The sequence below is a fragment of the Lynx rufus genome, unplaced genomic scaffold (genome assembly GCF_022079265.1).
Source record: "Lynx rufus isolate CCGP_SWC_20201006 ecotype Redwood Valley unplaced genomic scaffold, mLynRuf1.p SCAF_18, whole genome shotgun sequence".
Taxonomy (NCBI): Eukaryota; Metazoa; Chordata; class Mammalia; order Carnivora; family Felidae; genus Lynx; species Lynx rufus.
This window is the reverse complement of record NW_025814832.1, coordinates 10726036-10740865: the sequence shown is the minus strand read 5'-3', so window position 1 is coordinate 10740865 and position 14830 is coordinate 10726036. Positions and strand designations below refer to the sequence as shown.

The 14830-nt window shown below is 36.3% G+C and overlaps 1 protein-coding gene across 13 annotated transcripts in view; it reads right to left on the bottom strand.

Moving 5' to 3' along the window:
* SYNRG (synergin gamma) overlaps positions 1-14830 on the bottom strand; it is an 85419-nt gene that overhangs the window by 54894 nt on the left and 15695 nt on the right. For all 13 annotated transcript variants that reach the window (XM_047080864.1, XM_047080868.1, XM_047080869.1 and 10 more), the window contains exons 4-6: positions 5431-5561; positions 4686-4791; positions 4038-4149 (exon numbers count right to left, since the gene is read on the bottom strand). In XM_047080864.1, coding sequence (XP_046936820.1) covers positions 4038-4149; positions 4686-4791; positions 5431-5561 — 349 coding nt within the window. The remainder of the gene's footprint in view (positions 1-4037; positions 4150-4685; positions 4792-5430; positions 5562-14830) is intronic.

Genomic DNA, 14830 nt, shown 5'->3' with positions numbered 1-14830 from the left:
AATCGGAAACAGGCTCCAGGCTCTGAGCCATCAGCCCAGAGCCTGACGCGGGGCTCGAACTCACGGACCGCGAGATCGTGACCTGGCTGAAGTCGGACGCTTAACCGACTGTGCCACCCAGGCGCCCCGAGCTTTCTTTCTTAAGACTGTTTTGGCTATTCAAGGTCTTTCGTGGTTCTATACATATTTTAGGATGGTTCTATTTTTGTGAAAAATGCCACTGGAATTTGATAGGAATTGCGCTGAATCTGTTGAATGCTTTGGGAGACATTTTTAACAAAATTAATTCTTCCAATTCATGAGCACAAAAACATCTTTCCTTTTTTTGTATGTGTCTTCCTTAATTTCTTTCATCAATGTCTTAAAGTTTTTAGCATACAGGTCTTTCACCTCGTTGGTTAAATTTATTACCATTTTTATTACTATTTAATTCTATTTGATTCAAGGGTAAATGAAACTGTTCTCTTAATTTCTCTGATAGTTTGCTCTTAGTATATATAAGCGCAACAGATTTTTGCATGTTGACTTTGTACCCTATAACTTCATTGAATTCGTTTACCTGTTCTAACATTCTTTTGGTAGTCTTTAGGGTTTTCTATATGTAAAGCTTTTTCACATTTTTAACTACTTTAAGTTGTTTTAACATTCATGAAAGTCTAATGTCACAGAAGTAGTCTTTTTTTAAAAAGGTTCTCATCTGCCAGACTTCAAGCTGTATTACAAAGCTGTAATCATTAAGACAGTATGGTACTGGCACAAAAACAGACACTCAGATCAGTGGAACAGAATAGAGAACCCAGAAATGGACCCACAAATGTATGGCCAACTAATCTTTGACAAAGCAGGAAAGAATATCCAATGGAATAAAGACAGTCTCTTCAGCAAGTGGTGCTGGGAAAACTGGACAGCAACATGCAGAAAAATGAAGCTGGACCACTTTCTTACACCATCCACAAAAATAAACTCAAAATGGATGAAAGACCTAAATGTAAGACAGGAAGCTACCAAAGTCCTTGAGGAGAAAGCAGGCAAAAACCTCTTTGACCTTGGCCACAGCAACTTCTTACTCAACACATCTCCAGAGGCAAGGGACACAAAAGCAAAAATGAATTTTGGGACTTCATCAAAACAAAAACCACAATGAGATACCACCTCACACCGGTCAGAATGGCTAACATTAACAACTCAGGCAACAACAGATGTTGGTGAGGATACAGAGAAAGAGGATCTCTTTTGCACTGTTGATGGGAATGCAAACTGGTGCAGCCACTCTGGAAAACAGTATGGAGGTTCCTCAAAAAATTAAAAATAGAACTACCCTACGACCTAGCAATTGCACTAGTAGGTATTTGTCCAAGGGATACAGGTGTGCTGTTTCAAAGGGGCACATGCAGCCCAATGTTTATAGCAGCACTATCAACAATAGCCAAAGTATAGAAAGAACCTAAATGTCCATCGATGGATGAATGGATAATGTGGTATATATATACAGTGGAGTTTTACTCGGCAATCAAAAAGAATGAAATCTTGCCATTTGCAACCATGTGGATGGAACTAGAGGGTGTTATGCTAAGCGAAATTAGTCAGAGAAAGACAAATACCATATGGCTTCACTCAAATGAGGACTTTAAGATACAAAACAGATGAATATAAGGGAAGGAAAGCAAAAATATAAAAACAGGGAGGGGGACAAAACATACGAGACTCTTAAATATGGAGAACAAACAGAGGGTTACTGGAAAGGCTGTGGAAGGGAGGATGAGATAAATGGGTAAGGGGCACTAAGGAATCTACTCCTTAAATCATCATTGCACTATATGCTAACTTGGATGTAAATTTAAAAAAAAAAAGGTTCTTATCTGAAAAATGGGAATACTACATGCTTCTCTTTCAGATCCATGAAATAGAACCTTTAATGCTTCCAGGTAATGCAAAATGAGTATCCAAAATTAATTAATTTTGTTAAAAAAAAAAAAAAGCTATGATCCAATGAATTCCAACCCTTCCCAATAATGGTTAGGAGAGTGTGGATTTAAGCTCTCAATTTGGGTTCTCAGAGCAGCACTGGTAGAAAACAGCAGTAATGGAAAACTAAGAGCTACTATGAGTATTAAAAAAAAAAAATTATGTTTATTTATTTTGAGGGACAGAGAGACAGAGTACAAGCAGGGGAGGGTCAGAGAGAGAGGGAGACACAGAATCTGAAGTAGGCTCCAGGATCTCAGCTGTCAGCACAGAGCCCGACACAGGGCTCGAACTCACAAACTGTGAGATCATGACCTGAGCTGAAGTCAGACGCTCAACCAACTGAGCCACCCAGTTGGCCCTACTATGAGTATTTTTTAAATGGATCCTACTTAATAAGCAATAAGGCTGCAAAGGCTAAATAAATGTTTCTTTGCATTTGACTGGAATTATGTTAATCCTACGTGGTACATATTTTGGCTTATAAACTCTCACAGTTATATATGTGATAAGTACAAAATTATGTGATAATTTGTATAGTCAATATTTTATGATATGGGGGGAGATTAAAAGATGACTTTGGTGGGTAAAAGGCTGGAAACTCTTTTTATATACTTTAGGCCTAGGTTAAAGTCTCTAACTGGAGAAACTCTGGAAACTTCTTGGGTTTGCTTCAGAAAACTATTTTTTTGGATAAGAAGCAACTAACTGCATGTATGTTGACTGAACTCATGAGTCTATTTAAATATCAAAACACCAATTTATTATTTAACAATGAGATTGTTAAACTACACCTAGTTGTCCAAAAAGGTCATTCTCTATGGTCAGAACATGCCCTAACAATGACCACTCCTGTCTTCTCCTTCTTCTAAGTTCCACGCAGGGTTCAGTTTCAGCATTCCAAAATCTATTTTTAAATTACTTCTTGACTAGCTTATTCAGCTTAAAATTTTCATTTTTACTTATGTTTTTCCTCTCTGAACTCAATCTGATTCCTAATATCCATTCTCTTTTCAATCTTGCTGTATATTTTACTTTGCATCCGAGTATATAATCTAACAAGTGAAATTAATAGGACAGAGTTAAAGCTGTCCCAGAAAGTCAAGAACTGGTTACTGTGCCAATATTAGATTATTCCCTCCTGATCCCATCTATAAAAGGTACTACAATATAAGGGTTTAGGATAAAATTTATTTTTTTTTTCCTTTTTTTTTTAACGTTTATTTATTTTTGGGACAGAGAGAGACAGAGCATGAACGGGGGAGGGGCAGAGAGAGAGGGAGACACAGAATCGGAAACAGGCTCCAGGCTCCGAGCCATCAGCCCAGAGCCTGACGCGGGGCTCAAACTCACGGACCGTGAGATCGTGACCTGGCTGAAGTCGGACGCTTAGCCGACTGCGCCACCCAGGCGCCCCTAGGATAAAATTTATTAATGTAATATATGCCAGTAGAAAAAAGTACTCGGTTGGCTGAATGATTTGACAACTCTTCACCTATTAATGATATGTTATTCTTAACCCCCTGTAAATTTTAAACATCCAAATCTTCACTTAGCTTGAAGGATTAGATGAGCACTGACATAATACCCACACATACTGGTCAATTAAACACACAGAAAATCACCTTCCAATGAAAGAAAAAAGTTTTTTTAAGTTTTATTTATTTTGAGAGAGAAAGAGAACACATGTGTGCATGAGCGGGAGGGGTGGAGAGAGCGAATCCCAAGCAGGCTCTGCACTGCCAGCGCAAAGCCTGATGTGGGACTCAAACTCACGAACCTTGAGATCATGACCTGAGCTGAAACCAAGAGCCAGATGGTTAACTGACTGGGCCACCCAAGCGCCTCCAAAATAAAATAAAAAAAAATTTTTTTTTAACGTTTATTCATTTTTGAAAGAGAGAGAGAAACGGAGCACGAGCCGGAGAGGGGCAGAGAGAGGGAGACAGAATCCGAAGCAGGCTCCCGGCTCTGAGCTGTCAGCACAGATCATGACCTGAGCCGAAATCGGATGCTCAACAGATTGAGCCACCCAGGTGCCCCTCCAAAAGAAAATTTTAAATTAAAATTACCTGGTTTCTTAGGGTGCGATGCTGGAGTAGGATGCATTTTAGCATCTCTGGAAAACCCATCTAAGTTTCCTTTTATGGCTTCCAAAGCATCATCTCTACTCTTCTCTCCTGTCTAGAAGACAATAAATGTATGGATATATCTTCACTTATGTCTCACTTCATCCTAGATCCTCCCAAATTAAAAGTACAGAGATTGGTCTATTTTCAAAATTTTTACCGCATACTTCTGATAGGGAATTCTCTGAATTAGAAAAACACTGGTACGTGTTATAAGTATACCAAAGGCATAAAACAACACTATAAAATACAAAAAATATTAAAAGGTCCATTTATAAATACTTCAGGATACAACTGATATTAAGTATCCTGAATTAATTAATATCAAGATTCATGATTAACCTTCCCAAGAAAAGATCACAAACACCAGTGGTAGTAAAAAGGAGTTGAGAAGATGATGGTTGATAGCCCACCCTCCTCAACCATACAGCGTCTTATAAGAAAAGGAGAATTCTTCACTTGTGGAATCAGATAAAGCAAAATCAACCAACCACAGCATAAGCTTGGCCTTCTGCCCCAGTGACAGAATCCACTGAATGAGCATGAGGCACATGCAAGGCGTGTGTGCGCTGTGGCAGTGGAAAAGATTACCTTGGGTTTCACACTACTCAAAAGCCTGAGCTTTTGCTTCTGCTCTTCAAACTGGCGTCTTTTTCTTTCTTCTTCTAAGAGCTTCTGTTGCTGTTCAAATCGTTTTCTGAAGGAAAAGCAACATAGTAAAGAACTAACTGCAGGGGCATTATCAATTGTGTTCTATTCATACTTCTAACAGTTTCAGCAGTATTGCCTTACATTTCTAGAACTAACAACTTCATCGCTAATTAGATCTAATTTCCTTATGACAATACTATTTCCCCAATATGTTAATTTCAAAATATATGAAAGGTGTCCAAAAAAATATATGCTTAAATTATAGACATGAATTTATTCCTTGTCAAATTTGGAAGGGGAAGAGACAAATCTTTTGCATTCAAATGTAATCTCAAAAAACAGGCAAGTAGACAAAAAAGAAAACTCCAACTTGGGAAGGCAGTGTCTCACAGGAGAAAGAACAATGCTTTGGGCATCAGGAAGTCTACATTTGCTAGTAATTGTGTAATCTGGCCTGACAAAGTCGCTTCATTTCTCCGAACTGCCCTTTCTCTAGATGTAAAATTAGAGAATGAGAGGCTCTCTAACGTCTGTCCTTGCTTAAAACTTATATATAATGAAGTATTTCACGAATCTTAAAGGTAACATGATGGTTTGGGCTTCAAATGTGCATTAGAAACGATGTGACTGTTCCTAAAATAACTGCTATCATGTGTCCTCAGGTTTGAATCCCGAGGTCTCTTACTGCTGCTCTTCAGCGAACTGCTTCTGCATGTCTGGGGTGTACTGTGGGCCCGGGGGACGCATTCCCAGGAACGGTGTTTGTCCAAGGTAAGGCATTCCTGCTGCTGGCATTGGCCCCATTGGTATCCCTGCCTGAAAGAAACAAAGGCTTAGAAAATACAATTCTTCCTCTTAATTATTACAAAGAAAAACTATAACTTCCATAAATTCTTTCTTAATATTTTTATTAACGAACTATAGGACTTTCTTAAACAATAGAGTCAAAAAACACAGGCAAAAAATGTAAAGTTCCCCTTACTATCTCACCCCTTTCATTTCCTTCATTGTCTGAGATGTGACCACTGCTAACAGTCTGAGGGTGTGTGTGCACGGAAGCACACATGCACACACGAGATATATTCTACTCTTTGAAAAGAGGTATCATATCTTACCTGTCTTTGTATTTTCCAGCAATAGGTAAGAGGCTGGCATACAGTAGTTAATCCAAAAATGAGATTAAAACATGCTTTTCTGATATGCATGATAGGATAATGAATATTTTGATGTTCAGTATCACAGGCCTGATGGCCAAACTTATACAGAAAATAAAATATATTTAATCAGTAATAACTTACATACTAATACCACAGTATAAAGTTTACTCAAGTGTCTGGAAGTAAAAATAGTATCACATTATAGCTAATCACAAAATCTAATAATAATGATGATGGCACTGATAAGAATGATAATGAATAATTTACACTGAGTGGAAATTCTCCTATGCCTCAGCCTTCTCCCTGAAAGGCTCCCCTTCTGTTCCCTAATTGAAATATGGCTATCCCTGGAAGCCCTCTTCTCTGGAGATTGCTGCTTCTCTTCCACATTTCCTGTAAAAGGGGAATATTTCTCCTTGCGTCTTCTAAACCTATCCTCTCTTCCTTCAAAAACCTGACTGCATGCATCCAGCTATGTTAGTTGCCCAGATTGCCTAGTCTATGATTCCAGGATTCTTTCAGTTATAGTGAGTGAAGAATGTGTTTGCAATAAAGTGCAACTCCCCTACTTATATAAAATTAATGTAAACCACCAAAAGTTAAATTACCTTAAGGTAAAGATTATATTCACACTATTGGATTTAATATATTCAGACTTTCATCAATTCATTTTTAGTGAAGTGTTTTTTTTTTAACAAGACTAAGATATCAAAATTAAAAAAAATTTTTAACATTTATTTATTTTTGAGAGACAGAGAGAGATAGAGCACAAGCAGGGGAGGAGCAGAGAGAGAGGGAGACACAGAATCCAAAGCAGGCTCCAGGCTCCGAGCTATCAGCACAGAGCCCGACACGGGGCTTGAACTCACAGACCGCGAGATCATGACCTGAGCTGAAGTCAGCCACCCAACCGACTGAGCCACCCATGCACCCCTAAGATATCAATTTTAATCTAACAATGTTTGTTGAAGAAATCCTGTTAAGTGTTTCCCTCAAAATATTTATTTTAGAAATTATCAAAAATACCACCATGGGGTATCTGGGTGGCTAAGTCAGTTAAGCATCCGACTTTGGCTCAGGTCATGATCTCACGGGTCATGGGTTCAAGCCCTGCGTTGTGCTCTGTGCTGACAGCTCAGAGCCTGGAGCCTGTTTTGGATTCTATGTCTCCCTCTCTCTCTCTGCCCCTCCCCTGCTTATAATCTCTCTCTGTCTTTCTCTCTCTCTCTCTCTCTCTCAAAAATAAACATTGAAAAAAAACTTAAAAAATGTCACCTCATACTGAATCTTGAAAAAAGTGCACCTCCCTGTAATAGCAGAGGATTGGAGATTACAAATAATATAGGTAAAGCACTTAGAGCACTGTGTAGCATATATGAGTAAATAGCAGCTATTATAATTATTAAAAGTTACTGACAACAAAGAAGTACTCTCTCAAAAACAATAATGATCCCATTTTTTTCCCGGAACAAAATAAGATTCTGCAAGCAAATACAGAATTAAGAATTAAGATAAGAAAAATGAACACTTAACAGTTATAATATAGGTATCATTTTATTGTGTTCATGCCATATGCCAGCTATAGAATTAGGCATTTACATACATTATTCTCAATATACGTAAGATCCTTAGAGTTAGAGAATTTCTGATAATGATCAACAAGAATATCTTATTAATAAGAATGTCTTATTAATAACACTAATGAAGCCCCTACTATGTCCCAGGGATCTTCTAAGGGTTTTATGTATATTAATTAACTTAATCCTTATAACAAACCTATGCAGTAGGTGCTACTATTATTCTCATTTTACAGATGAGGAAACGGAAGTACAAAAGAGTTAACTACCTTACTTACTCCTTGTAAGTGACAGAGCCAAGATTAGAAACAGGCAGCTTCTGGTTCCAAAGTGCATATTCTCCATCATTATGTTACGCTGCCTCTCCAATTACCAACAACAACCACAGATTCAGACTTAAAACAAATTTTAATCTGTTTTTGTGTCTATTCATATGCTTAGGCATATACCTGCTCAATGAATAGTAGTAGCTTGGAAGCCTTATGAATGGCTTTAGGACTTTACAATAGGAGTTATAAGTAATACATATTACTTAATTACTAACACTCTCTATTGTAAATCTTGAGTGGGGATGGCAATGTATACTTACTTTTAATCACAGCGTGGTTCTCCTGGTGCTAAAAATTAGCACCATAGTCCTAGGACTACATTTTTTTTTCTAGCTTTATTTAAATAAAATAATTTATTTTATTTTTTACTTTTTCCAGCTTTACTGAGCTACAGTTGATATAACACTGTAATTTTAAGGTATGCAGCCTATTGATTTGATACACTTATATACTGCAAAATGATTACCACCACAGCATTAACGAATATCTCCATCATGTCACATAATCACCATTTCTTTTTTGTGGTGAGGGATTAAGTTCCTTTTTAAATTGACTTCATTTACCCAAGGCACATAAAATGCAAAAGAAACCACTCAACTCATACAGACTAACAGACCAGATATTCCACAAAAATAATAAAGAATAAAAGAAGGAAAGGTATTATACACTTTGCCTTCCTATTTAGAAAATTCTGTTCTTCAAGAAGATTCAAACTTGCTAAATGGCATTTTGTCTTTTTCGAATTCCTGAAAAGTTAGTTTGTACATTCATACAGTCTAATTCTTTTAAAATCTAGATAAACCTAAAGGTTAAGAAATACTAATCATTAGTTATATGCTGGGTGAATGACAGGACAAAAGAAATAACTCAGAAATCTGAGATACATCCAATCAACTGCTAAAGACATTCAAGATAAAGAAGTTCACTCCCAAGATGAAGAATATTGAAGGCTACTGAAGATTTGAGTGACTGGAGAGATATCACAGACCAAAAAAGTTAAAAATGTCAGTTTCAATAAAAATCCCAGCAGATTTTATGTGGAATTTGACAAGCTGATCTTAAAACTTATCATGAAGAGGAAAGAACCATGAATAGCTATAATTCTTTAAAAGAAGAACAAGGAGGATCCACACTAGCAGATATCAAGGCTTATCTTAGGCTAGATTAGGAGACTAAGATACTTATTGATGCAGGGACAGACAGAAATAGCAATGGGACAAACAGAAGAGCTCAGAAACTAATCCAAAGCATATCAAGAAATTGGATAGTACAGCATTTTGGAAATCAATGAGTAAAGAATGGGATATTGATAAATGATTTGGAGAAAACTGGCTACTCAAATGGAAAATAATAAAATTAGACCTTTAGACTCACATATCTGATAGCACAGAACAATTCCAGGTTGATTTAGTAAGAAGAATAATATTATGATCGCAGGGTACGACTAGGTCTAATGAGGCACACAAGAGATCAGACCATAAAAGAAATGATTTATCCATCTGACTTAACTTCTACATGACCTCACCAAAAAATTAAAAAACAAGCCAAAGTATAGGAGGAGATATTGGCAACACAAATAACCACAAAGGTAAGAATCTGGAATATATAATGAACTCTTAGAAACCAATAAAAACAAAACAAATAGCAACAAATTGGAAGCAACTTACATGTCCACCAACAGAAGAATATATACTCATGCAGTGGAACACTACACAGTAGCTATATGAATATATTTGGCAGCACTCTATAACAGGGATAAATTCTGGGGCAAAACAATGTCAACTAAAAAACTCAAATGCAGAAGGGTACATGCTTACATAAACCTTTAAAACCTGGACAATATACAATATTCATGAATATTCAAACATGTAAAACAGGAGAAGTACAAGAAGACATATGAAAACACTAAGCACTCAATTCATGATAGTGATAACTATCTCTGGGGAAGTAGAAGAAGGAAATTATAACTGTTTTGTTCATTTCTTTTAAAAATGTGAAGCAAATACAGCATGTTAACATTTGATGAAAGGACAAGACTATCTCCATAGAAAATTCCAAGGAATCTACAAAAAAATTCCTAGAATAAGTGAGTTCAGCAAGGTTGCAGGTTACAAAACAAGTATGCCCAAATCAACCACATTTCTATATACTGGCAATGAACAGAACATTGAAATAAAAACTACAATGCCATTTATAATTACTCAAAAACTTAGATGTAAATCTAACAAAAAATTTAAGGAACTTAAATGCCAAAAACTATACAGTGCTGATGACAGAAATCAAAGATCTAAACAAATGGAGAGACATACCATGCTCATATATTGCAAGAATCTACATATTAAAGATGTCAATTTTCCCCAAATTGATAAAAAGGTTTACCGTAATTCCTATCAAAACTCCAACCAGACTTTTCATAGATAGATATAGGCAACGTTATTCTAAAACTTATATGCAAAGACAGATAAACCAGAAGAGTTAAAATGATTTTGAAAAGAAGAATAACATGGGAGAACTTGTTATACAGCTACACAGATTTAGTCAGTAATCAAAATCTCCCAACAAGAAAAGTCCTGGACCTAATGGCTTTGCTATTGAATTCTACCAAACGTTTAAAGAAAAAACAAACAACTTAGACGTCATGAAACTTTAAAAATTTGTACATTAAGAGACACTACCCACAGAGTAAAAGGGAAACCCACAGAATGGGAGAAAACATTTGCAAATCATATATCTGATAAGGGATTAATATCCAAAATATAGACACAACTCTCACAATTAATTCACCAAGAAAAAACCCAATTCAAAGAAGGGCAAAAGACTTAAACATTTCTCCAGTGAAGATATACAAATGGCCAATAACCACATGAAAAGATACTCAACATCATTTACTAGAGAAATGAAAACCAAAACTACAATGATATACTACCTCACGCACATTAGGACAGCTACTATAAAAAAAAACAAAAAACAAAACAAAACCAAAAACACCAGGGACACCTGGCTGACTCGGTTGGTAGAGCATACGACTTGATCTCAGGGTCACAAGTTCAAGCCCCACATTGGGTGTAGAGCCTGCATAAGGAAAAAACAAAACAAACAAACAACAACAACAACAACAACAACAACAACAACAAACCAGGATGGGAGTAGTTTGGGAAAGATAGCAGAGTAGGAGGATCCTGAGCTCACCTCCTCCCATGGGCACATCAAGACAGGAGCTACATCTATGCGACTAATTCTGAAAACAACCTGCAGACTGACAGAATAGACCTTCCACAGTGAATTACAGAGAGAAAACCACATCAAAAGGGGTAGGAGGGGAGCTAAATGAGATGGAAATAAGCAATATGCCTGATGAAGAATTCAAAGTAATGGTCACAAAGATACTCTCTGGACTTGAGAAAATAGTGAGAATCTAAGTGAGACCATCAATGAAGTTATAGAAAATATAAAAAAGAACCAGTCAGGGCTAAAGAATTCAGTAACTGAAATTTAAACATACACTTGGAGAAATCAACAGCAAATTAGAGGAAGCAGAAGAATGGATCAGCAACCTGGAAGACAGAGTAATGGAATGCAACCGAGCTGAACAGCAAAAACAACAGAGTAATAAAAAAATAAAAACAGGTTCAGCAAACTCTGTGACATCATCAAGCGAAGTAACATTCGCTGTACAGGGATCCCAGAAGGAGAAGACAGAGAGAAGAGGTCAGAAAACTTATTTGAAGAAATAATACCTGAAAACTTCCCTAATCTGTGGAAGGAAACAGACATCCAGATCCAGAAATAAGAGAGCCCCCAATAAGAGGAACCCAAGAAGGTCCACACCAAGGCACACAATAATTTAAAAAGTAGTGATAAAGAGAGAATTTTAAAAACATCAGAAGAAAACAGTTTACATAAAGCTATCCGCTGACTTTTCAGCAGACACTTTGCAGGCCAGAAGTGAGTGGCATGAAATACTCAAACTCAAAGTGCTGAAAGAAAAAATCCTGTGAACAACATACTCTACCCAGTAAGGTTATTATTCAGAATAGGAGCAATAAAGAGTTCCCCAAACAAACAGAAGTTAAAGGACTTCATCACTAAACCAGCCTTACAAGAAATGTTAAAGGGAATTCTTTGGAAAGAAAAAAAAAGCCATAATCAGGAGTAAGAAAATTATGAAAGGAAAACAATTTCACAGGTAAATACAAACATATAATAAAAGCAGATTAATCACTTATAAAACCAGCATGGAGGTTAAAGCTCAAAAGCAGTAAAGAGAATTATACGAATCAGTCAAGTGATTTGCAAAATAGAAGGATGTAAAATATGACATTATATTCATAAAAAGTGGGGGTGGGGAGTAAAAATCTAGTGCTATTAGTATGGGCTCAAACTTAAGTGACCATCAACTTCATATAGACTGCTACACGCAAAACATGTTATAAAAGAACCTAATGGTAACCACAAATCAAAAACCTATAATAGAAAAAAATAGAGAAGAATCCAAACATAACACTAAAGAAAGCCATCAAACCACAAGGAAAAAGAGCAAGAGAAAAAGGAACAAAGAATGACAAAAACAATCATAAAGAAGTAACAAAATGGCAATGAGTACATGCCTATCAATAATTATTTTATTTTATTTATTTATTTTTTAACGTTTATTACTGAGAGACAGACAGAGACAGAGCATGAGCATGGGAGGGGCAGAGAGGAGGAGACACAGAATCTGAAGCAGGCTCCAGGCTCTGAGTTGTCAGCACAGAGCCCAATGTGGGGCTCAAACTCACAAACTGCGAGATCATGACCTCAGCCAAAGTCGGACACTTAACCGACTGAGCCACCCAGGTGCCCCTGTTTTATTTAAAAAAAAAATTTTTTTTTAACGTTTATATTTATTTTTGAGACAGGGAGAGACAGAGCATGAATGGGGGAGGGTCAGAGAGAGAGGGAGACACAGAATCTGAAACAGGCTCCAGGCTCTGAGCTGTTAGCACAGAGCCCGACGTGGGGCTCAAACTCACGGACCGTGAGATCATGACCTGAGCCAGAGTCAGACGCTTAACCGACTGAGCCACTCAGGCGCCCCTGTTTTATTTTTTTAAAGTAAGCTCTATGTCCAACAGGGAGCTTGAACTCACAACCCTAAGATTAAGAGTTGCATGCTTTACTGACTGAGCCAGCCAAGAGCCCCTCGGTAATTACTTTAAATGTAAATGGACTAAACTTTCAAATCAAAAAACACAGGGCGACTGAATGGATAAAAAACAAGATCCATTTATATGCTGCCTACAAAAGACTCACTTCAGAGCTAAAGATACATGCAGACTGAAAGTAATAAGGGATGTAAAAACATTTGCCATGCAAATGGAAGTGTAAATGTTGTTAACTTAGCTTTCTTTTCATCGTACAAGACAGACTTTAACAAGAGACAAAAGGACAAGGGAATATAACAATCGCCAATACCTATACACAACATAGAAGTACCTAAATACATAAAATATTAACAGACATAAAGGGAAAAAATTGACAGTAATACAAAAATAGTAAGAGACTTTAACACTCCACTTACATCCATGTAGAGATCATCCAGAGAGAAATCAACAAGGAAACAGTGGCTCTGAATGACACGTGGATCAGAGGGATCTAACAGACATATTTGGAACATTTGGCCCCAAGACAGTGGACTACACATTCTTTTCAAGTGCACATGGAACATTCCCCAGGACAGATGACATATTAGTCCACAAATCTCAATAAATTAAAAAAACTGAAATCATATTATGCAGTTTTTCCAAACACAACAGTATGAAACTAACAATCAACTACAAGCAAAAATCTGAAAAAAAAAATACAAATATATGGAGACTAAATAACATACTTAACAATGAATGGGTCAATCAAGTAATCAAAGAGGAAATCTCAAAATAGATGGAGACAAATGAAAATGAAAACACAATTGTCCAAAATCTTTGGGATGCAGAAAAAGCTGTTCTAAGAGGGAAGATTATAGCAATATAGTCTTACATCAAGAAACCAGAAAAATCTCAAATAAGTAACCTAACCTTACATCTGAAGAAACTAGGAAAAAAAAAAAGCCCAAAGACAGTAAGAGGAAGGAAATAATAAAGATTACAGCAGAAATAAGTGAAATAGAGACTGAAAAAAAAAAAAAAAAAAACCAACAACCCAATAGAACAGATTAATGACACCAGGAGCTGGTTCTTTCAAAAGGTAAACAAAATTGATAAACCTTTAGCCAGACTCACCAAGAAAAAAGGGAAGACTCTAAATAAATAAAGCCAGAAATGAAGGAGAAAAAACCACACAAAGTGTTATAAGAGAATACTATGAAAAATTATATACCAACAAATGGGCAACCTACAAGAAATGGATAAATTGCTAGGGATATGTAACATTCTAAAACTGAATGAGAAAGAAGAAATAGAAAATTTGAACACTGATTACTTGCAATGAAATCGAATCAGTGATCAAAAACTCCCAAAAAAACAGAAGTCCAGGACCAGACAGCTTCACAGGTGAATTCTACCAAACATTTAAAGAAGAGTTAATGCCTATTCTTCTCAAACAATTCCAAAAAATAGAACAGGAAGGAAAGCTTCCAAATTCATTCTATGAGGCCAGGATTACCCATATACCAAAACCAGATAAAGTCACTACCAAAAAACAAAAACAAAAACAAAAACAAAAACAAAAACAAAACAAAAAAAAAAGAGAGAGAGAGAAAACTATAGGCAAATATGTCTGCAAAACATAGATATAAAAATCCTCAACAAAATATTAGCAAACCAAATCTAACAACACGTTAAAAAAATCATTCACCATGATCAAATGGGGTTTATTCCAGGGATGTAAGAGTGGCTCAATATCTGCAATCAACACTGATAAATCACATTAACAAGAGAAAGGATAAAAACTGTATGATAATTTCAGTAGAAGCAGAAAAAGCACTTGACAAAATACAACATCCATTCATTAGTAAAAACTCAACAAAATGTGTTTAGAGGGAACAT